General features: G+C 46.7%; 1 protein-coding gene across 1 annotated transcript in view; it reads left to right on the forward strand.

Annotated features, from left to right (window-relative positions):
- si:dkey-49n23.1 (semaphorin-3D) overlaps positions 1 to 20,151 on the forward strand; it is a 141,961-nt gene that overhangs the window by 111,792 nt on the left and 10,018 nt on the right. Inside the window, exons 11-14 of the mRNA XM_045705201.2 lie at positions 1,029 to 1,173; positions 6,686 to 6,908; positions 15,847 to 15,935; positions 18,093 to 18,134. Coding sequence (XP_045561157.1) covers positions 1,029 to 1,173; positions 6,686 to 6,908; positions 15,847 to 15,935; positions 18,093 to 18,134 — 499 coding nt within the window. The remainder of the gene's footprint in view (positions 1 to 1,028; positions 1,174 to 6,685; positions 6,909 to 15,846; positions 15,936 to 18,092; positions 18,135 to 20,151) is intronic.

A 20,151-nucleotide genomic window follows, 5' to 3' on the forward strand; every position in this document is an offset into this window, starting at 1 on the left:
CCTGACACGTGCACGCTCCCATCCCAGCGCTGCAGTGACCCCAGGGGTTATTGAGGGGTCAGGGGTGGAGAGACCCGGCTGGACGTGTTATTGTAACCCACCCGGATACATGTTAACACTCTCTTACCCTCTCCACCTTCCTCTCCCCTCCCTCTCTTTCTTTCCTTTTCCTATCTCCCCTCATCTCCCCGCCCGCCCGCTCGCTCTCTTTCTTTCCTTTTTCTATCTCCCCTCCTCTCCCCCATCTCTCTCTCTCTGTCTCTTTCTTTTACTATCTCCCCTCCTCTCCCCCCTCTCTCCCCCCCTCTTTCTTTTCCTATCTCCCCTCATCTCCCCCCTCTCTCTCTGTCTCTTTCCTTTCCTATTTCCCCTCCTCTCCCCCTCTTTCTTTCTGTCTCTTTCCTTTCCTATCTCCCCTCCTCTCCCCCCTCTCTCTCTTTCCTTTCCTATCTTCCCTCCTCTCCCCCCCTCTCTCTCTGTCTCTTTCCTTTTTCTATCTCCCCTCCTCTCCCCCCTCTCTCTCTGTCTCTTTCTTACTTACTCGTTTTTCTTCTCTTCATTTTCTCTCCCTCCTCTCCTCTCCTCTCCTCTCCTCTCCTCTCCTCTCCTCTCCTCTCCTCTCCTCTCCTCTCCTCTCCTCTCCTCTCCTCTCCTCTCCTCTCCACTCCACTCCACTCCACTCCTCTCCTCTCCTCTCCTCTCCTCTCCTCTCCTCTCCTCTCCTCTCCTCTCCTCTCCTCTCCTCTCCTCTCCTCTCCTCTCCTCAGCATTGTACCCCTCTCCCCTCTCTCTCCTCTCTTCTCCTCTCCTCAGCATTGTAACCCCTCTCCTCTCTCTCTTCTCTCCCCTCCTCTCCTCAGCATTGTAACCCCTCTCCTCTCTCTCTTCTCTCCCCTCCTCTCCTCAGCATTGTAACCCCTCTCTCTCTCCTCTCCTCTCCTCAGCATTGTAACCCCTCTCCTCTCTCTCTTCTCTCCTCTCCTCTTCTCAGCATTGTAACCTCCCTCTCTCTCTCTTCTCTCCCCTAGTTCTGTCTTCAGAGGGTCAGCAGTGTGTGTCTACTCCATGGCCTCTATCAGGGCAGCCTTCAACGGTCCATTCGCCCATAAGGAAGGGCCCGACTACCGCTGGGTGGAGTACAAGGGGAGGATCCCATATCCACGACCTGGCACTGTGAGTTTCTCAGCAGGGACGGAAGTGACAGACAGACAGACAGACAGACAGACAGACAGACAGACAGACAGACAGACAGACAGACAGACAGACAGACAGACAGACAGACAGACAGACAGACAGACAGACAGACAGACAGACAGACAGACAGACAGACAGACAGACAGACAGACAGACAGACAGACAGACAGACAGACAGATAGGGAAGCAAGCAGAAAGAGAGACAGGCAGACACACATATTGACAAATCATTAAAAAAAATACATTAGCTGTGGCTTGATTGAGCTAGCCTTTTACAACGGAACCAATCGAAAAGTCCCAAAAGTGTAAACCCCGCCCCCTGGCACTCCAGGCGAGCTTAAGGAAACTCTCAAAATATTTGAAAGGTTTCAAAAAGTATTTGAATCCTGATCTGGTGGCAGACAGACATACAAGCAGGCGGACAGACAGGCGTGTTGATTAAAACAAGCTGATAAAGCTGTTGGAATCTAACCACTGGCTGGTTGATTAAAACAAGCTGATAAAGCTGTTGGAATCTAACCACTGGCTGGTTGATTAAAACAAGCTGATAAAGCTGTTGGAATCTAACCACTGGCTGGTTGATTTAAACAAGCTGATAAAGCTGTTGGAATCTAACCACTGGCTGGTTGATTAAAACAAGCTGATAAAGCTGTTGGAATCTAACCACTGACTGGTTGATTAAAACAAGCTGATAAAGCTGTTGGAATCTAACCACTGACTGGTTGATTAAAACAAGCTGATAAAGCTGTTGGAATCTAACCACTGACTGGTTGATTTAAACAAGCTGATAAAGCTGTTGGAATCTAACCACTGGCTGGTTGATTTAAACAAGCTGATAAAGCTGTTGGAATCTAACCACTGACTGGTTGATTTAAACAAGCTGATAAAGCTGTTGGAATCTAACCACTGGCTGGTTGATTTAAACAAGCTGATAAAGCTGTTGGAATCTAACCACTGGCTGGTTGATTTAAACAAGCTGATAAAGCTGTTGGAATCTAACCACTGGCTGGTTGATTTAAACAAGCTGATAAAGCTGTTGGAATCTAACCACTGGCTGGTTGATTAAAACAAGCTGATAAAGCTGTTGGAATCTAACCACTGGCTGGTTGATTTAAACAAGCTGATAAAGCTGTTGGAATCTAACCACTGGCTGGTTGATTTAAACAAGCTGATAAAGCTGTTGGAATCTAACCACTGGCTGGTTGATTTAAACAAGCTGATAAAGCTGTTGGAATCTAACCACTGGCTGGTTGATTAAAACAAGCTGATAAAGCTGTTGGAATCTAACCACTGGCTGGTTGATTAAAACAAGCTGATAAAGCTGTTGGAATCTAACCACGGCGGTGCAGCGTGCGTTGGCCCACGGCTGGTTGAAAACAAGCTGATAAAGCTGTTGGAATCTAACCACTGGCTGGTTGATTTAAACAAGCTGATAAAGCTGTTGGAATCTAACCACTGGCTGGTTGATTTAAACAAGCTGATAAAGCTGTTGGAATCTAACCACTGGCTGGTTGATTAAAACAAGCTGATAAAGCTGTTGGAATCTAACCACTGGCTGGTTGATTTAAAACAAGCTGATAAAGCTGTTGGAATCTAACCACTGGCTGGTTGATTTAAACAAGCTGATAAAGCTGTTGGAATCTAACCACTGGCTGGTTGATTAAAACAAGCTGATAAAGCTGTTGGAATCTAACCACTGGCTGGTTGATTTAAACAAGCTGATAAAGCTGTTGGAATCTAACCACTGGCTGGTTGATTAAACAAGCTGATAAAGCTGTTGGAATCTAACCACTGGCTGGTTGATTTAAACAAGCTGATAAAGCTGTTGGAATCTAACCACTGGCTGGTTGATTAAAACAAGCTGATAAAGCTGTTGGAATCTAACCACTGGCTGGTTGATTTAAACAAGCTGATAAAGCTGTTGGAATCTAACCACTGGCTGGTTGATTAAAACAAGCTGATAAAGCTGTTGGAATCTAACCACTGGCTGGTTGATTTAAACAAGCTGATAAAGCTGTTGGAATCTAACCACTGGCTGGTTGATTAAAACAAGCTGATAAAGCTGTTGGAATCTAACCACTGGCTGGTTGATTAAAACAAGCTGATAAAGCTGTTGGAATCTAACCACTGGCTGGTTGATTAAAACAAGCTGATAAAGCTGTTGGAATCTAACCACTGACTGGTTGATTTAAACAAGCTGATAAAGCTGTTGGAATCTAACCACTGGCTGGTTGATTAAAACAAGCTGATAAAGCTGTTGGAATCTAACCACTGACTGGTTGATTAAAACAAGCTGATAAAGCTGTTGGAATCTAACCACTGGCTGGTTGATTTAAACAAGCTGATAAAGCTGTTGGAATCTAACCACTGGCTGGTTGATTAAAACAAGCTGATAAAGCTGTTGGAATCTAACCACTGACTGGTTGATTAAAACAAGCTGATAAAGCTGTTGGAATCTAACCACTGGCTGGTTGATTAAAACAAGCTGATAAAGCTGTTGGAATCTAACCACTGGCTGGTTGATTTAAACAAGCTGATAAAGCTGTTGGAATCTAACCACTGGCTGGTTGATTAAAACAAGCTGATAAAGCTGTTGGAATCTAACCACTGGCTGGTTGATTTAAACAAGCTGATAAAGCTGTTGGAATCTAACCACTGGCTGGTTGATTAAAACAAGCTGATAAAGCTGTTGGAATCTAACCACTGGCTGGTTGATTAAAACAAGCTGATAAAGCTGTTGGAATCTAACCACTGACTGGTTGATTTAAACAAGCTGATAAAGCTGTTGGAATCTAACCACTGGCTGGTTGATTTAAACAAGCTGATAAAGCTGTTGGAATCTAACCACTGGCTGGTTGATTTAAACAAGCTGATAAAGCTGTTGGAATCTAACCACTGGCTGGTTGATTTAAACAAGCTGATAAAGCTGTTGGAATCTAACCACTGGCTGGTTGATTTAAACAAGCTGATAAAGCTGTTGGAATCTAACCACTGGCTGGTTGATTTAAACAAGCTGATAAAGCTGTTGTAATCTGACCGCTGGCTGGTTGTTTTAACACCTCGGCTATGCATTCCCCTGGGAAGTGGTAACTTGTCAGCCAGAGGCTTCAGGGGAATGTTTAATGTGTTTTAGTGCTCTGTCGGAAGTGGCTTGATCTCACTGTTATTCTAGTCCCCCTGTTAGGGAACACTACAGGCAGTGGAGCGGCTCCTTGGACACACACACACACACACACACACACACACACACACACACACACACACACACACACACACACACACACACACACACACACACACACACACACACACACACACACACACACACACACACACACACACACACACACACACATACATACCCATACACACACACATACCCATACACACACACCCACACGTACGCGTACGCACACACACACATACACACATACCCATACACACACACACACACATACCCATACACACACACCCACACGTACGCATACACACACACACACACACACACACATACACACATACCCATACACACACACACATACCCATACAGACACACCCACATGTACGCGTACACACACCCACACACACACACAGTTCCTTGAAAGTGGTTGATTACTTGGGTCAGGGACGTCAGTGTTTTGGTTACATGATTACAAAGTCAAGTGAAACAGCTTCACATCATCGGCCAGTGTAATTTTAACCCCTGAGTCACTGAACGGCACACATAGAGAGAGTAATGGCAGCCACATTTCAAAGAAAATAATAGGAGTTTAAATGGGGGTCTGTTGCCAGTTTAAACACCACATACTTCAACATGGTGCTCATGCTTGTCATATCAGTGATTTTGTTTTGCCAGGAGGAAATGACATCCACTCTGACAACTGAAGATTAAATGACCTTCCTTAGATTATATAAGTAGCTGTGCTTTGCTTCAGTGTTACAGTTTGCAGTCTCTTTTGTGATCAAAGTGCTGTTGATTTGAATAATAAAACATGAAACAAAACCAGTCATCTAACTAGAGCAACAATACAAACTATAACTCTGTGGTCTGTCAACCTTGTTTTTCACTGTGACCTCAAGTAATAATCCTTGAATAATCCTTCTTTCTTTTTTTTCTTTCTTTCTTTCACCTTTATTTAACCAGGTAAGCTAGTTGAGAACATGTTCTCATTTGCAACTGCGACCTGGCCAAGATAAAGCAAAGTAGTTTGACACATACAACAACACAGAGTTACACATGGAATAAACAAACATACAGCCAATAATACAGTAGAAAAAAAGGGGGGAAAAGTATATATATAGTGTGTGCAAATGAGGTAAGATAAGGGAGGTAAGGCAATAAAATAGGCCATTGTGGTGAGGTAATTACGATATAGCAATTAAACAATGGAGTGATATAAGTGCAGAAGATGAATGTGCAAATAGACAAATAGAGATACTGGGGTGCAAAGGAGCAAAATAAATAAATAAATGCATTATTGGGATGAGGTAGTTGGATGGGGTATTTACAGGTGCAGTGATCTGTGAGCTGCTCTGACAGCTGGTGCTTGAAGCTAGTGAGGGAGATAAGAGTCTCTAGCTTCAGCGATTTTTGCAATTATCTACATCACCAGAGGAACAGAGGAGGAGTAGGATAAGGGTACGGCTAAAGACCATAGGAACTGCTGGTCTAGTACGTTCGGAACAGAGAGTAAAAGGAGCAGGTTTCTGGGCACGGTAGAATAGATTCAAGGCATAATGTACAGACAAGGGTGTGGTAGGATGTGAATACAGTGGAGGTAAACCTGTGCATAGAGTGACGATAAGAGAGATATTGTCTCTAGAAACATTTAAACCAGGTGATGTCACCGCATGTGTGGGGGGTGGAACTGAAGGGTTAGCTAAGGCATATTGAGCAGGGCTAGAGGCTCTATAGTGAAATAAGACAATAATCACTAACCAGAACAGCAATGGCCAAGGCATATTGACATTAGGGAGAGGCATGCTTAGCCGAGTGATCATAGGGTCCAGTGAGTAGTTTAGCTGGCTGGAGACATGGAGATTCAGACGGCAGACCAGCCGTGATGGATTAGTAGGGTTCCGTGTAGTAAAGGTGCCCAGTCCAATTGGCAAAATAGGTATAGTGGCCAAAGAAATTGGCCGATGGACCTATTCAGCTAACAGTCCGATATGCTCTAGACAGCTAGCGGGCCGCTGTTAGCAGGTTAGCAGATGGGCATTCATGCTTGAATACTCCTTGAATAATCCTTGAATAATCCTTGAATAATCCTTGAATACTCATTGAATAATCATTGAATAATCCTTGAATAATCATTGAATACTCATTGAATAATCCTTGAATAATCCTTGAATAATCCTTGAATAAACCTTGAATAACCTTGAATAATCCTTGAATAAACCTTGAATAAACCTTGAATAAACCTTGAATAAACCTTGAATAAACCTTGAATAATCCTTGAATAAATCTTTAATGGTCATTTTCTTTCCCCAGTGTCCCAGTGAGACGTATGATCCCCTCCACAAGTCAACTCGTGACTTCCCTGATGACGTAGTGAGCTTCATGAGGGGTCACCAGCTGATGTGGGAACCCATCCTTCCCATCACCCGCCGACCCGTCTTCACCCACGTCAATGTGCCCTACACCCTACGAAGGGTGGTAGTGGATAGGGTGGATGCTGAGGATGGTCAGTATGACGTCCTACACCTGGGCACAGGTAAGAGAGTGTGTGAACTTGCTACACACTACGAAGGGTACAGGGAGAAAGTGGAGCTGGGGTGTAGTGTAGTAGTGAACAGTGTTCCCTACACACTACGAAGGGTACAGGGAGAAAGTGGAGCTGGGGTGTAGTGTAGTAGTGAACAGTGTTCCCTACACCCTACGAAGGGTGATAATGGATAGGGTGGATACTGAGGATGGACAGTATGATATAATACACCTGGGCACAGGTCAAGCAAGAGAGAGGGCTGTGATAGTGAACACGGACCAGATACCAACAGAAGGCTGTGATAGTGAACACAGACCAGATACCAACAAAAGGCTGTGATAGTGAACACAGACCAGATACCAACAAAAGGCTGTGATAGTGAACACGGACCAGATACCAACAGAAGGCTGTCATAGTGAACACGGACCAGATACCAACAGAAGGCTGTGATAGTGAACACGGACCAGATACCAACAGAAGGCTGTCATAGTGAACACGGACCAGATAAACACAGAAGAGAGGGGGACTGATACCAACAGTAGAGAGGGGGACTGATACCAACAGTAGAGAGGGAGACTGATACCAACAGTCGAGAGGGGGACTGATACCAACAGTAGAGAGGGGACTGATACCAACAGTAGAGAGGGGACTGATACCAACAGTAGAGAGGGGACTGATACCAACAGTAGAGAGGGGGACTCATACCAACACGAGAGAGGGGGACTGATACCAACAGGAGAGAGGGGACTGATACCAACAGTAGAGAGGGGGACTGATACCAACAGTAGAGAGGGGACTGATACCAACAGTAGAGAGGGGACTGATACCAACAGTAGAGAGGGGACTGATACCAACAGTAGAGAGGGGGACTCATACCAACACGAGAGAGGGGGACTGATACCAACAGGAGAGAGGGGACTGATACCAACAGTAGAGAGGGGGACTGATACCAACAGTAGAGAGGGGACTGATACCAACAGTAGAGAGGGGACTGATACCAACAGTAGGGAGGGGGACTGATACCAACAGTAGAGAGGGGACTGATACCAAGAGTAGAGAGGGGACTGATACCAACAGTAGAGAGGGGGGCTGATACCAACAGTAGAGAGGGGACTGATACCAACAGTAGAGAGGGGACTGATACCAACAGTAGAGAGGGGACTGATACAGACAGGAGAGAGGGGGACTCATACCAACAGTAGAGAGGGGACTGATACCAAGAGTAGAGAGGGGACTGATACCAAGAGTAGAGAGGGGACTGGTACCAACAGTAGAGAGGGGACTGATACCAACAGTAGAGAGGGGACTGATACCACCAGTAGAGAGGGGACTGATACCAACAGTAGAGAGGGGACTGATACTAACAGTAGAGAGGGGACTGATACCAACAGTAGAGAGGGGACTGATACCAACAGGAGAGAGGGGGACTCATACCAACAGTAGAGAGGGGACTGATACCAAGAGTAGAGAGGGGACTGATACCAACAGGAGAGAGGGGGACTGATACCAACAGTAGAGAGGGGGACTCATACCAACAGTAGAGAGGGCGACTGATACCAACAGTAGAGAGGGGACTGATACCAAGAGGAGAGGGGACTGATACCAACAGTAGAGAGGGGGACTGATACCAACAGTAGAGAGGGGACTGATACCAACAGTAGAGAGGGGACTGATACCAACAGTAGAGAGGGGACTGATACCAACAGTAGAGAGCGGACTGATACCAAGAGTAGAGAGGGGACTGATACCAACAGTAGAGAGGGGACTGATACCAACAGTAGAGAGGGGGACTCACACCAACACGAGAGAGGGGGACTGATACCAACAGGAGAGAGGGGACTGATACCAACAGTAGAGAGGGGGACTGATACCAACAGTAGAGAGGGGACTGATACCAACAGTAGGGAGGGGGACTGATACCAACAGTAGAGAGGGGACTGATACCAAGAGTAGAGAGGGGACTGATACCAACAGTAGAGAGGGGGGCTGATACCAACAGTAGAGAGGGGACTGATACCAACAGTAGAGAGGGGACTGATACCAACAGTAGAGAGGGGACTGATACAGACAGGAGAGAGGGGGACTCATACCAACAGTAGAGAGGGGACTGATACCAAGAGTAGAGAGGGGACTGATACCAAGAGTGGAGAGGGGACTGATACCAACAGTAGAGAGGGGACTGATACCAACAGTAGAGAGGGGACTGATACCACCAGTAGAGAGGGGACTGATACCAACAGTAGAGAGGGGACTGATACTAACAGTAGAGAGGGGACTGATACCAACAGTAGAGAGGGGACTGATACCAACAGGAGAGAGGGGGACTCATACCAACAGTAGAGAGGGGACTGATACCAAGAGTAGAGAGGGGACTGATACCAACAGGAGAGAGGGGGACTGATACCAACAGTAGAGAGGGGGACTCATACCAACAGTAGAGAGGGCGACTGATACCAACAGTAGAGAGGGGACTGATACCAAGAGGAGAGGGGACTGATACCAACAGTAGAGAGGGGGACTGATACCAACAGTAGAGAGGGGACTGATACCAACAGTAGAGAGGGCGACTGATACCAACAGTAGAGAGGGGACTGATACCAAGAGGAGAGGGGACTGATACCAACAGTAGAGAGGGGGACTGATACCAACAGTAGAGAGGGGACTGATACCAACAGTAGAGAGGGGACTGATACCAACAGTAGAGAGGGGACTGATACCAACAGTAGAGAGCGGACTGATACCAAGAGTAGAGAGGGGACTGATACCAACAGTAGAGAGGGGGACTGATACCAACAGTAGAGAGGGGACTGATACCAACAGTAGAGAGGGGGACTGATACCAACAGGAGAGAGGGGGACTCATACCAACAGTAGAGAGGGGACTGATACCAACAGTAGAGAGGGGGACTGATACCAACAGTAGAGAGGGGACTGATACCAAGAGTAGAGAGGGGACTGATACCAACAGGAGAGAGGGGACTGATACCAAGAGTAGAGAGGGGACTGATACCAACAGTAGAGAGGGGACTGATACCAAGAGGAGAGGGGACTGATACCAACAGGAGAGAGGGGACTGATACCACCAGTAGAGAGGGGACTGATACCAACAGTAGAGAGGGGACTGATACCAACAGTAGAGAGGGGACTGATACCAACAGTAGAGAGGGGGACTGATACCAACAGGAGAGAGGGGACTGATACCAAGAGGAGAGGGGACTGATACCAACAGTAGAGAGGGGGACTGATACCAACAGTAGAGAGGGGGACTGATACCAACAGTAGAGAGGGGACTGATACCAACAGTAGAGAGGGGGACTGATACCAACAGTAGAGAGGGGACTGATACCAACAGTAGAGAGGGGACTGATACCAACAGTAGAGAGGGGACTGATACCAACAGTAGAGAGGGGACTGATACCAACAGTAGAGAGGGGGACTGATACCAACAGTAGAGAGGGGACTGATACCAACAGTAGAGAGGGGACTGATACCAACAGTAGAGAGGGGACTGATACCAACAGTAGAGAGGGGGACTCATACCAACACGAGAGAGGGGGACTGATACCAACAGGAGAGAGGGGACTGATACCAACAGTAGAGAGGGGGACTGATACCAACAGTAGAGAGGGGGACTCATACCAACAGTAGAGAGGGCGACTGATACCAACAGTAGAGAGGGGACTGATACCAAGAGGAGAGGGGACTGATACCAACAGTAGAGAGGGGGACTGATACCAACAGTAGAGAGGGGACTGATACCAACAGTAGAGAGGGGACTGATACCAACAGTAGAGAGGGGACTGATACCAACAGTAGAGAGCGGACTGATACCAAGAGTAGAGAGGGGACTGATACCAACAGTAGAGAGGGGGACTGATACCAACAGTAGAGAGGGGACTGATACCAACAGTAGAGAGGGGGACTGATACCAACAGGAGAGAGGGGGACTCATACCAACAGTAGAGAGGGGACTGATACCAACAGTAGAGAGGGGGACTGATACCAACAGTAGAGAGGGGACTGATACCAACAGGAGAGAGGGGACTGATACCAACAGGAGAGAGGGGACTGATACCAAGAGTAGAGAGGGGACTGATACCAACAGTAGAGAGGGGACTGATACCAAGAGGAGAGGGGACTGATACCAACAGGAGAGAGGGGACTGATACCACCAGTAGAGAGGGGACTGATACCAACAGTAGAGAGGGGACTGATACCAACAGTAGAGAGGGGGACTGATACCAACAGGAGAGAGGGGACTGATACCAAGAGGAGAGGGGACTGATACCAACAGTAGAGAGGGGGACTGATACCAACAGTAGAGAGGGGGACTGATACCAACAGTAGAGAGGGGACTGATACCAACAGTAGAGAGGGGGACTGATACCAACAGTAGAGAGGGGACTGATACCAACAGTAGAGAGGGGACTGATACCAACATTAGAGAGGTGACTGATACCAACAGTAGAGAGGGGACTGATACCAACAGTAGAGAGGGGACTGATACCAACAGTAGAGAGGGGGACTGATACCAACAGTAGAGAGGGGACTGATACCAACAGTAGAGAGGGGACTGATACCAACAGTAGAGAGGGGACTGATACCAAGAGGAGAGGGGACTGATACCAACAGGAGAGAGGGGACTGATACCAAGAGTAGAGAGGGGGACTCATACCAACAGTAGAGAGGGGGACTGATACCAACAGTAGAGAGGGGACTGATACCAACAGTAGAGAGGGGACTGATACCAAGAGGAGAGGGGACTGAGACTAATCTCTCAGTCTATTTACTCTCAGTGAGATCATAATGGTTTTGGGAAGGTCTACTTTATGCTGGATGGTCACCATCGGTTACAGTTAACCAAAACGAAACCAGAACAACACGACTTCACTACACACACAACAAGATTGTAAAGAGAGTTTGCTCAGACTGTCCAGGCGACATGGTATAGCAGGTAACCCTGTAGTACCCTGGAGAAACAGGGTAATAAACAGACCCTATGAGAGTTAGAAATGTAATGAGGATTTATAGTGTCACCCTGAGTGGCACTAGCAACTGTTACACCCTGACAGTACCAGGTTCCGTCACCCAGTCCCTGTCACCTCTAGGAGCTGTTAGCTTTCTCCTCAGCACACAGAGTGGAGAGCTGTGTGTGAAGAGCTGTGTGTGGAGTGTGTGTGAATTAATTAATAAAATGAATTAAATTGTATTTTCGTGTCAAATCGTCAGATGGCAACCCATCTCCTTTTTCTTAACTCTTCTTGAACTTTCTCTTCTCTTCTTGAACTGCATTGTTGGTTAGGGGCTTGTAAGTAAGAAATTCACTTTAAGGTCTACACCTGTTGTATTTGGCACGTGTGACAAATGGAATTTGATTTGATCCCTTATGGGATTAATTGATACAAAAACAAAATGTACAATGATTCACTATGGTAATTATATGATCATTCTTCATCTGGTGTTCTCTGCATTGCGCATCGCATAAAGAGGTCATCCAAACAATAATTACATCCCTAGAGTAGTAAAATAATACACAGTCAAAAGTTTTAGAACACCTACTCATTCAAGGGTTTTTCTTTATTTTTACTATTTTCTACATTGTAGAATAACAGTGAATACATCAAAACTATGAAATGACACATATGGAATCATGTAGTAACCAAAAAAGTGATATATATATATTTTCTATTTAAGATTATTCAAATAGCCACCCTTTGCCTTGATGACAGCTTTGCACATTCTTGGCTTTCTCTCAACCATCTTCATGAGGTAGTCACCTGGAATGCATTTCAATTAAGGTGTTCATTGTTGAATTTCTTTCCTTCTTAATGCGTTTGAGCCAATCAGTTGTGTTGTGACAAGGTCAGGTGGTAAACAGAAGATAGTCCTACTTGGTAAAAGACCAAGTGCATATTATGGCAAGAACAGCTCAAATAAGCAAAGAGAAACGGCAGTCCATCATTACTTTAAGACATGAAGGTCAGTCAATACGGAAAATTTCAAGAATTTTAAAAGTTTCTTCAAGTGCAGTCGCAAAAACCATCAAGCATTATGATGAAACTGGCTCTCATGAGGACCGCCACAGGAAAGGAAGACCCAGAGTTACCTCTACTGCAGAGGATAAATTCATTAGAGTTACCAGCCTCCGAGATTGCTGCCGAAATAAATGCTTCACAGAGTTCAAGTAACAGACACATCTCAATATCAGCTGTTCAGAGGAGACTGCCTGAATCGGGCCTTTATGGTAGAATTGCTGCAAAGAAACCACTACTAAAGGACACCAATAAGAAGAAGAGACTTGCTTGGTCCAAGAAACACGAGCAATGGACATTAGACCTGTGGAAATTTGTCCTTTGGTCTGGGGTTCAAATTTCAGACTTTTGGTTCCAACCGCTGTGTCTTTGCCACCGTAAAACATGGAGGAGGAGGTGTTATGGTATGGGGGTGCTTTGCTGGTGACACTGTCTGTGATTTATTTAGAATTCAAGGCACACTTAACCAGCATGGCTACCACAGCATTCTGCAGCGATACGCCATCCATCTGGTTTGGGCTTAGTGGGACGATCATTTGTTTTTCAACAGGACGATGACCCAACACACCTCCAGGCTTTGTAAGGGCTATTATACCAAAAAGGAGAGTGATGGATTGCTGCTTCAGATGACTTGCCTCCACAATCCCCCGACCTTAACCCAATTGAGATGGTTGGGGATGAGTCAGACCACAGAGTGAAGGAAAAGCAGCCAACAAGTGCTCAGCATATGTGGGAACTCCTTCAAGACTGTTGGAAAAGCATTCCAGCTGAAGCTGGTTGAGAGAATGCCAAGAGTGTGCAAAGCTGTCATCACGGCAAAGCGTGGCTATTGGAAGAATCTGAAATATAAAATATATTTTGATTTGTTTAACACTTTTTTGGTTACTACATGATTCCATATGTGTTATTTCATAGTTTTGATGTCTTCACTATTATTCTACAATGTAGAAAATAGTAAAAATATAGAAAAACCCTTGAATGAGTAGATGTTCTAAAACTTTTGACCGGTACTGTACATATATACATACAAAACATATACAGTTAACATGTATGTAGAGTGTAGAGTGTGTGTAGTGTGTGTAGAGTGTGTGTGTGTGTGTGTGTAGAGTGTGTGTGTGTGTGTAGAGTGGGGGTGTGTGCAGAGTGGGTGTGTGTGCAGAGTGTGTGTGTGTGCAGAGTGTGTGTGTGTGTGTGTGTGTAGATTGTGTTTGCAGAATGTGTTTGCAGAGTGTGTGTGTAGAGTGTGTGTAGAGTGTGTTTGCAGAGGAGTGTCTGTCTTAAAATGATTCACTTAGAATAGGGTACAGTTCAAGACACACACACACACACACACACACACACACACACACACACACACACACACACACACACACACACACACACACACACACACACACACACACACACACACACACACACACACACACACACACACACACACACACACACACACACACACACACACACACCACACACACTGGACTGACAGTGTTGGTTCTTCACGATAATGTCAGGATGGTCCCAGGGCGGGGAGTCATTATCCTGGGGAAAGGGTTACCGTGGGAACTTTCCTGTGGCTCAACAACTAATCTGAGACTGATGAACCAGGCCATGCTGGGCTCCAACGGCCCAACTCACCTTAGTGGAATCACTGTTCCATAGCCCTGCACTCTGCCATTCAAACCTCTCTGCCTGACCCCTGGTGGAACTCAGTCAGAGTCAAGTCTCTACTGTAGGTAGGCATCATCAGATCAACACAACCTAGGGCTTCAGTTTGAGGATTTTCCATTGAGATTCTCATCACTTGAATTAAGACATAGTGAATCGTGTCAGTATAAAGAGTGTGACTAATCAAGGCAAGCGAGCGAATGTCTGGTGAGATGAATGGAATCCCGTGATTTAGTAGCATTAGCAGCTGGAAACAGAGTCATTCATCAAGCTGAGGTAGATGGCTGAGCTCTCTCTGTCTGAAGACTCTCCTCTTAGCGGGAACGTTGCTATGACCTCTGGTCAACCCTTGAGGTTAAATATTTTAAAGTCAGAAATCACACACCACCCTGTTATCCCTGTTAATGAGTTTAGTTTGGGCCGACACACACAATTTAACTCAACAAACATGTACACACACACACTCGCACACTAACAAACATGTACACACACATACACTAGACAATGCTACTAAGTAACGATCACACCACAGCATCAATGCATGAAGCACACAGTCAGGCAGGGTGGTTAGTCAGGCAGGGTGGTTAGTCAGGCAGGGTGGTTGTTCAGGCAGGGTGGTTAGTCAGGCAGGGTGGTTAGTCAGGCAGGGTGGTTAGTCATGCAGGGTGGTTGGTCAGGCAGGGTGGTTGGTCAGGCAGGGTGGTTAGTCAGGCAGGGTGGTTGTTCAGGCAGGGTGGTTAGTCAGGCAGGGTGGTTAGTCAGGCAGGGTGGTTAGTCAGGCAGGGTGGTTAGTCAGGCAGGGTGGTTGGTCAGGCAGGGTGGATGGTCAGGCAGGGTGGTTGTTCAGGCAGGGTGGTTAGTCAGGCAGGGTGGTTGGTCAGGCAGGGTGGTTAGTCAGGCAGGGTGGTTAGTCATGCAGGGTGGTTGGTCAGGCAGGGTGGTTGGTCAGGCAGGGTGGTTAGTCAGGCAGGGTGGTTAGTCAGGCAGGGTGGTTAGTCAGGCAGGGTGGTTAGTCAGACAGGCAGGTTGGTCAGACAGGGTGGTTAGTCAGGCAGGGTGGTTAGTCAGACAGGCAGGTTGGTCAGACAGGGTGGTTGCTAAGACATAGGGACTTTTAACCCACCGTTTGCATTTGAAGATAACTTGCTGTATAAGACATCAAATGTATTTGGTTGTTGTTACCTGCGTAGGAAAATCATATACACACCTGTTGCTCAGTTACTTCCTGCTTTTCTCCCTCCTCTTCAGATGATGGCAAGGTGCTGAAAGTGGTGTCTGTCCCCAAAGACAACTGGGAGACTGAGGAGATCATTCTGGAGGAGCTGACCGTCTTTCAGGTGAGATGCCTGCTAGGGTTTGACCATTACATCTTCTCTGATGTGTTCTACAACAACCAGGGTTGGGGTCAATTCATTCCATTTCAATACCTCTCAATTCAGGAAGGACACTGAAATCCCAAGTCCAATCTTCTTCAATCCTTTTCAATAAAGAAAATTTAGATTTTGAATTTGGTTTATTTTCTGAATTGACTTGAATTGAAATGGAATTGACCCCAACCCTTTTACCAACTCAGACGATTAAACTGCTAAAGTTTCAACTTCAGGAGGAATAGGAAGTACATCTGAAATAGGCCCAGTCCAGAAACATTACTGTACATCACAGGAAGTACATCTGAAATAGGCCCAGTCCAGAAACATGTACTGTACATCACAGGAAGTAAATCTGAATTGGGCCCAGTCCAGTAAACATTACTGTACATCACAGGAAGTAAATCTGAATTGGGCCCAGTCCAGAAACATTACTGTACCTCACAGGAAGTACATCTGAAATGGGCCCAGTCCAGAAACATTACTGTACCTCACAGGAAGTACATCTGAATTGGGCCCAGTGCAGAAACATTACTGTACCTCACAGGAAGTAAATCTGAAATAGGCCCAGGGGATAAGGCCTAGGGGCTAGGAGATAAAGCCTAGGAGCTAGGAGATAAGGCCTGGGGGCATGGAGATAAGGCCTAGGTGCTAGGAGATAAGGGCTAGGGGAAAGGAGATAAGGGCTAGGGGATAAGGCCTAGGGGCTAGGAGATAAGGCCTTGTGGCTAGGGGTTGGTTCTGGACCATCCCATAGATTTGTTTTCTCAAGTTTCCCAGTACCATGCCATCTTTTGACCTGTCTGCCATGTCATCTGTTCTGAGATCAGCACTGGCTGTTGTTTCCATTGGGGCAATCACATACTTGACCAAAAATAACTAACAAACCCCCTAAGAGGAAAAACAGATACAGAACCATTTTTCCCAGGGTTTCCCAAATAAATAGACAGACTATCTCCTATTAGGGAAGAAGAGAACAGGGAGCGAAGTGTGGAACAACAACGACATAGGACAAGATGGCCGTGTGTATTTATTGGAGTTAAGCTGTTTAATCCTCTCTTAACAAACAAGAAGATGAATGTCAGGGCCAGTATTCACAGTCAGTCTCAGAGTAGGAGACTTTGATCTAGGAATCAGTTTTTGCCTTTCATAATGAATAAGATCCTATGGACACGGGGACCTGATCTTTGTGAATACGGGCTCCGACTAAGAAAAAAAACCTGACAGTATCCTCTTGGATAGGGTTGAACCACAAACATACTTAAACATGACATCACTGGGTTTAACATGGGAGGTTTTAGGGGGTTGACTTCGATATGACCTGGCAGTGTCAGGCCCTGGGTAGGATTTTAACCACATAGCTCATTACACTGGCTTGGGGTTAATACACAGAGTTTGAGAGTGGCAATGAGTCTTCCTGAGGGAAGAACAGAGGTCCGTGTGTGAGTGTCAGCTTGTGTGTGTGCGTGTGTGCGTGTGTGTGTGCACGTGTGTGTGTGTGTGTGTGTGTGTGTGTGTGTGTGTGTGTGTGCGTGATTCTGTGTGTGTGATTCTGTGTGCGGTGTGTGTGTGTGTGTGTGTGTGTGTGTGTGTGTGTGTGTGTGTGTGTGTGTGTGTGTGTGTGTGTGTGTGTGTGTGCGTGTGTGTGTGGCCTGCGCCTGGTAGAGAGTTAGCTAGCTAGCTAAGAGAATGTGTGTGTATGTATGTCCTCATCCCTCTAAAGGCTATCTGAATAGGATGCAGCTCACTTGGACTGCCAGGGGACACTGACTCACAATGACACCATGTTGAAATGAACCACTCAGTCAGATTATGTTGGTAATAGTGTGCTTTGGTATGTGGCTTCTCTGGAGCAGCCTTTTAATTCATTATTTCACACACACACACACACACACACACACACACACACACACACACACACACACACACACACACGCGCACACGCACACGCACACACACGCGCACACACACGCGTGCACACACACACACACACACACACACACACACACACACACACACACACACACACACACACACACACACACACACACACACACACACACACACTAAATATTGTCTTGTGTGATGTCGACCTGTGTGTTAACCCATTGTGTTCTGATCCTGCAGACTCAGGCCCCCATCCTTAACATGGAGCTGTCTACCAAACGAGTAAGTCTGCTGTGTGCGAGTGTGTGTGTGTGTGTGTGTGTGTGTGTGTGTGTGTGTGTGTGTGTGTGTGTGTGTGTGTGCACGTGCGTTTGTGTCCGCGTGTGCGTGTATGTGTACGTGTGTGTACGCGTGTGTCCGCGTGTGTCCGCGTGTGCGTGCGTACGTGTGTGTGTGTGAGTGTGTGTGTGTACGTGTGGGTACGTGTGTGTGTGTGAATGTGTGTGTGGGTGGGTGGTCATCCTCAGTTAATAGTAAATGTAACAGTAACATACCATTCCAGTAATGATTACAAACAAATAGATGATTGATTTCAGTATAGGAGCTTCAGCACTGTTTACACATAGTTTGTCCAGCAGTAGACTCCTCTCAGAGTACGTTGGGAAGAGACTTGAAAAATCCCACAAAATCCAGATTCTATGTGTAAATGTTTTAAATACATCAAATCACATTTCATTTTTTGTCACATGCGCCGAGAAATGCTTACTTACAAACTCTTAACCAACAACGCAGTTCAAGAAATAGGGTGAGAATATATTTACTAAATAAACTAAAGTAAAAAATATAATCATAAAAAGTAACACAATAAAATAACAATAATGAGGCTCTATACGGGGGGTACTGGTTAGTCAAGGTCATTTGTACATGTAGGTAGGGGTAAAGTGACTATTCATAGGTAATAACAACAGAGAAGCAGCATTGTAAAACAAAGGGGTGGTGTGTCAATGTAAACAGTCTGGGTAGTCATGTGATTAATTACTCAGCAGTCTAATGGCTTGGGGGTAGATACTCTTTGAAGAGGTAGGGTTTCAGATGTTTTCGGAAGACAGACAGGGACTCTGCTGTCCTAGCTGGTTCCACCATTGGGGGTGCCAGGACAGAGAAGAGCTTTGACTGGGCTGAGTGGGAGCTGCCCTCCCGTAGGGGTGGGAGGGTCAAGAGACCAGAGGAGGCAGAACGGAGTGCTCAGGTTGGGGTGTAGGGTTTGAGCATAGCCTGAAGGTAGGGAGGGGCAGTTCCTCTTGCTGTTCCGTAGGTAAGCACCATAGTCTTTTAGTGGATGTGAGCTTCGACTGGAAGTCAGTGGAGTGTACGGAGGAGCGGAGTGGGAGAACTTGGGAAGGTTGAACACCAGGTCAGCGTTCTGGATAAACTGCAGGGTTGTGATGACACAAGCAGGGAGCCCAGCCAACAGTGAGTTGCAGTAGTCCAGAGGGGAGATGACAAGTGCCTGGATTAGGACCTGTGTCTCTTCCTATGTGAGGTAGGGTCGCACTCTCTGGATGTTGTAGAGCATGAACCTGCAGGAGCGAGTCACTGCTTTGATGTTTGCAGAGAACGACAGGGTGTTGTCCAGGGTCACTCCAAGGTTCTTAGCACTCTGGGAGGGGGACACCATGGAGTTGTCAACCGTGATGGAGAGGTCTTTGAGCAGGCAGGTCTTCCCCGGGAGGAAGAGTAGCTCTGTCTTGTCGAGGTTGAGCTTGAGGTGGTGGGCCAACATCTGAGCTGAGATATTTGCCAGGAACGCAGAGATGCGTGCCGCAACCTAGGTGTTAGAAGGGAGGGAGGAGAAAGGTAGTGGAGTGTCATCCACATAGCAATGATAGGAGAGACCATGTGAGGATATGACAGAGCCGAGTGACTTGGTGTATAGAGACAAGAGGAGAGGGCACAGAACCGAGCCCTGGGGGACACCAGTAGTGAGAATACGTGGTGCAGACACAGATCCTCTCCACTCCACCTGGTAGGCGTGACCTGCCAGGGAGGATGCAATCCAAGAGTGTGCAGAGCCTGAGACGCCCCGCCCTCAGATGGTGGAGAGGAGGCAGAGCCTGAGACGCCCCGCCCTCAGATGGTGGAGAGGAGGCAGAGCCTGTGACGCCCCGCCCTGAGAGGGTGGAGAGGAGGCAGAGCCTGTGACGCCCCGCCCTGAGAGGGTGGAGAGGAGGCAGAGCCTGTGACGCCCCGCCCTGAGAGGGTGGAGAGGAGGCAGAGCCTGACACGCCCCGCCCTGAGA

Source organism: Salmo salar, chromosome 22 (assembly GCF_965601325.2).
Source record: "Salmo salar chromosome 22, fSalSal1, whole genome shotgun sequence".
Classification (NCBI taxonomy): domain Eukaryota; kingdom Metazoa; phylum Chordata; class Actinopteri; order Salmoniformes; family Salmonidae; genus Salmo; species Salmo salar.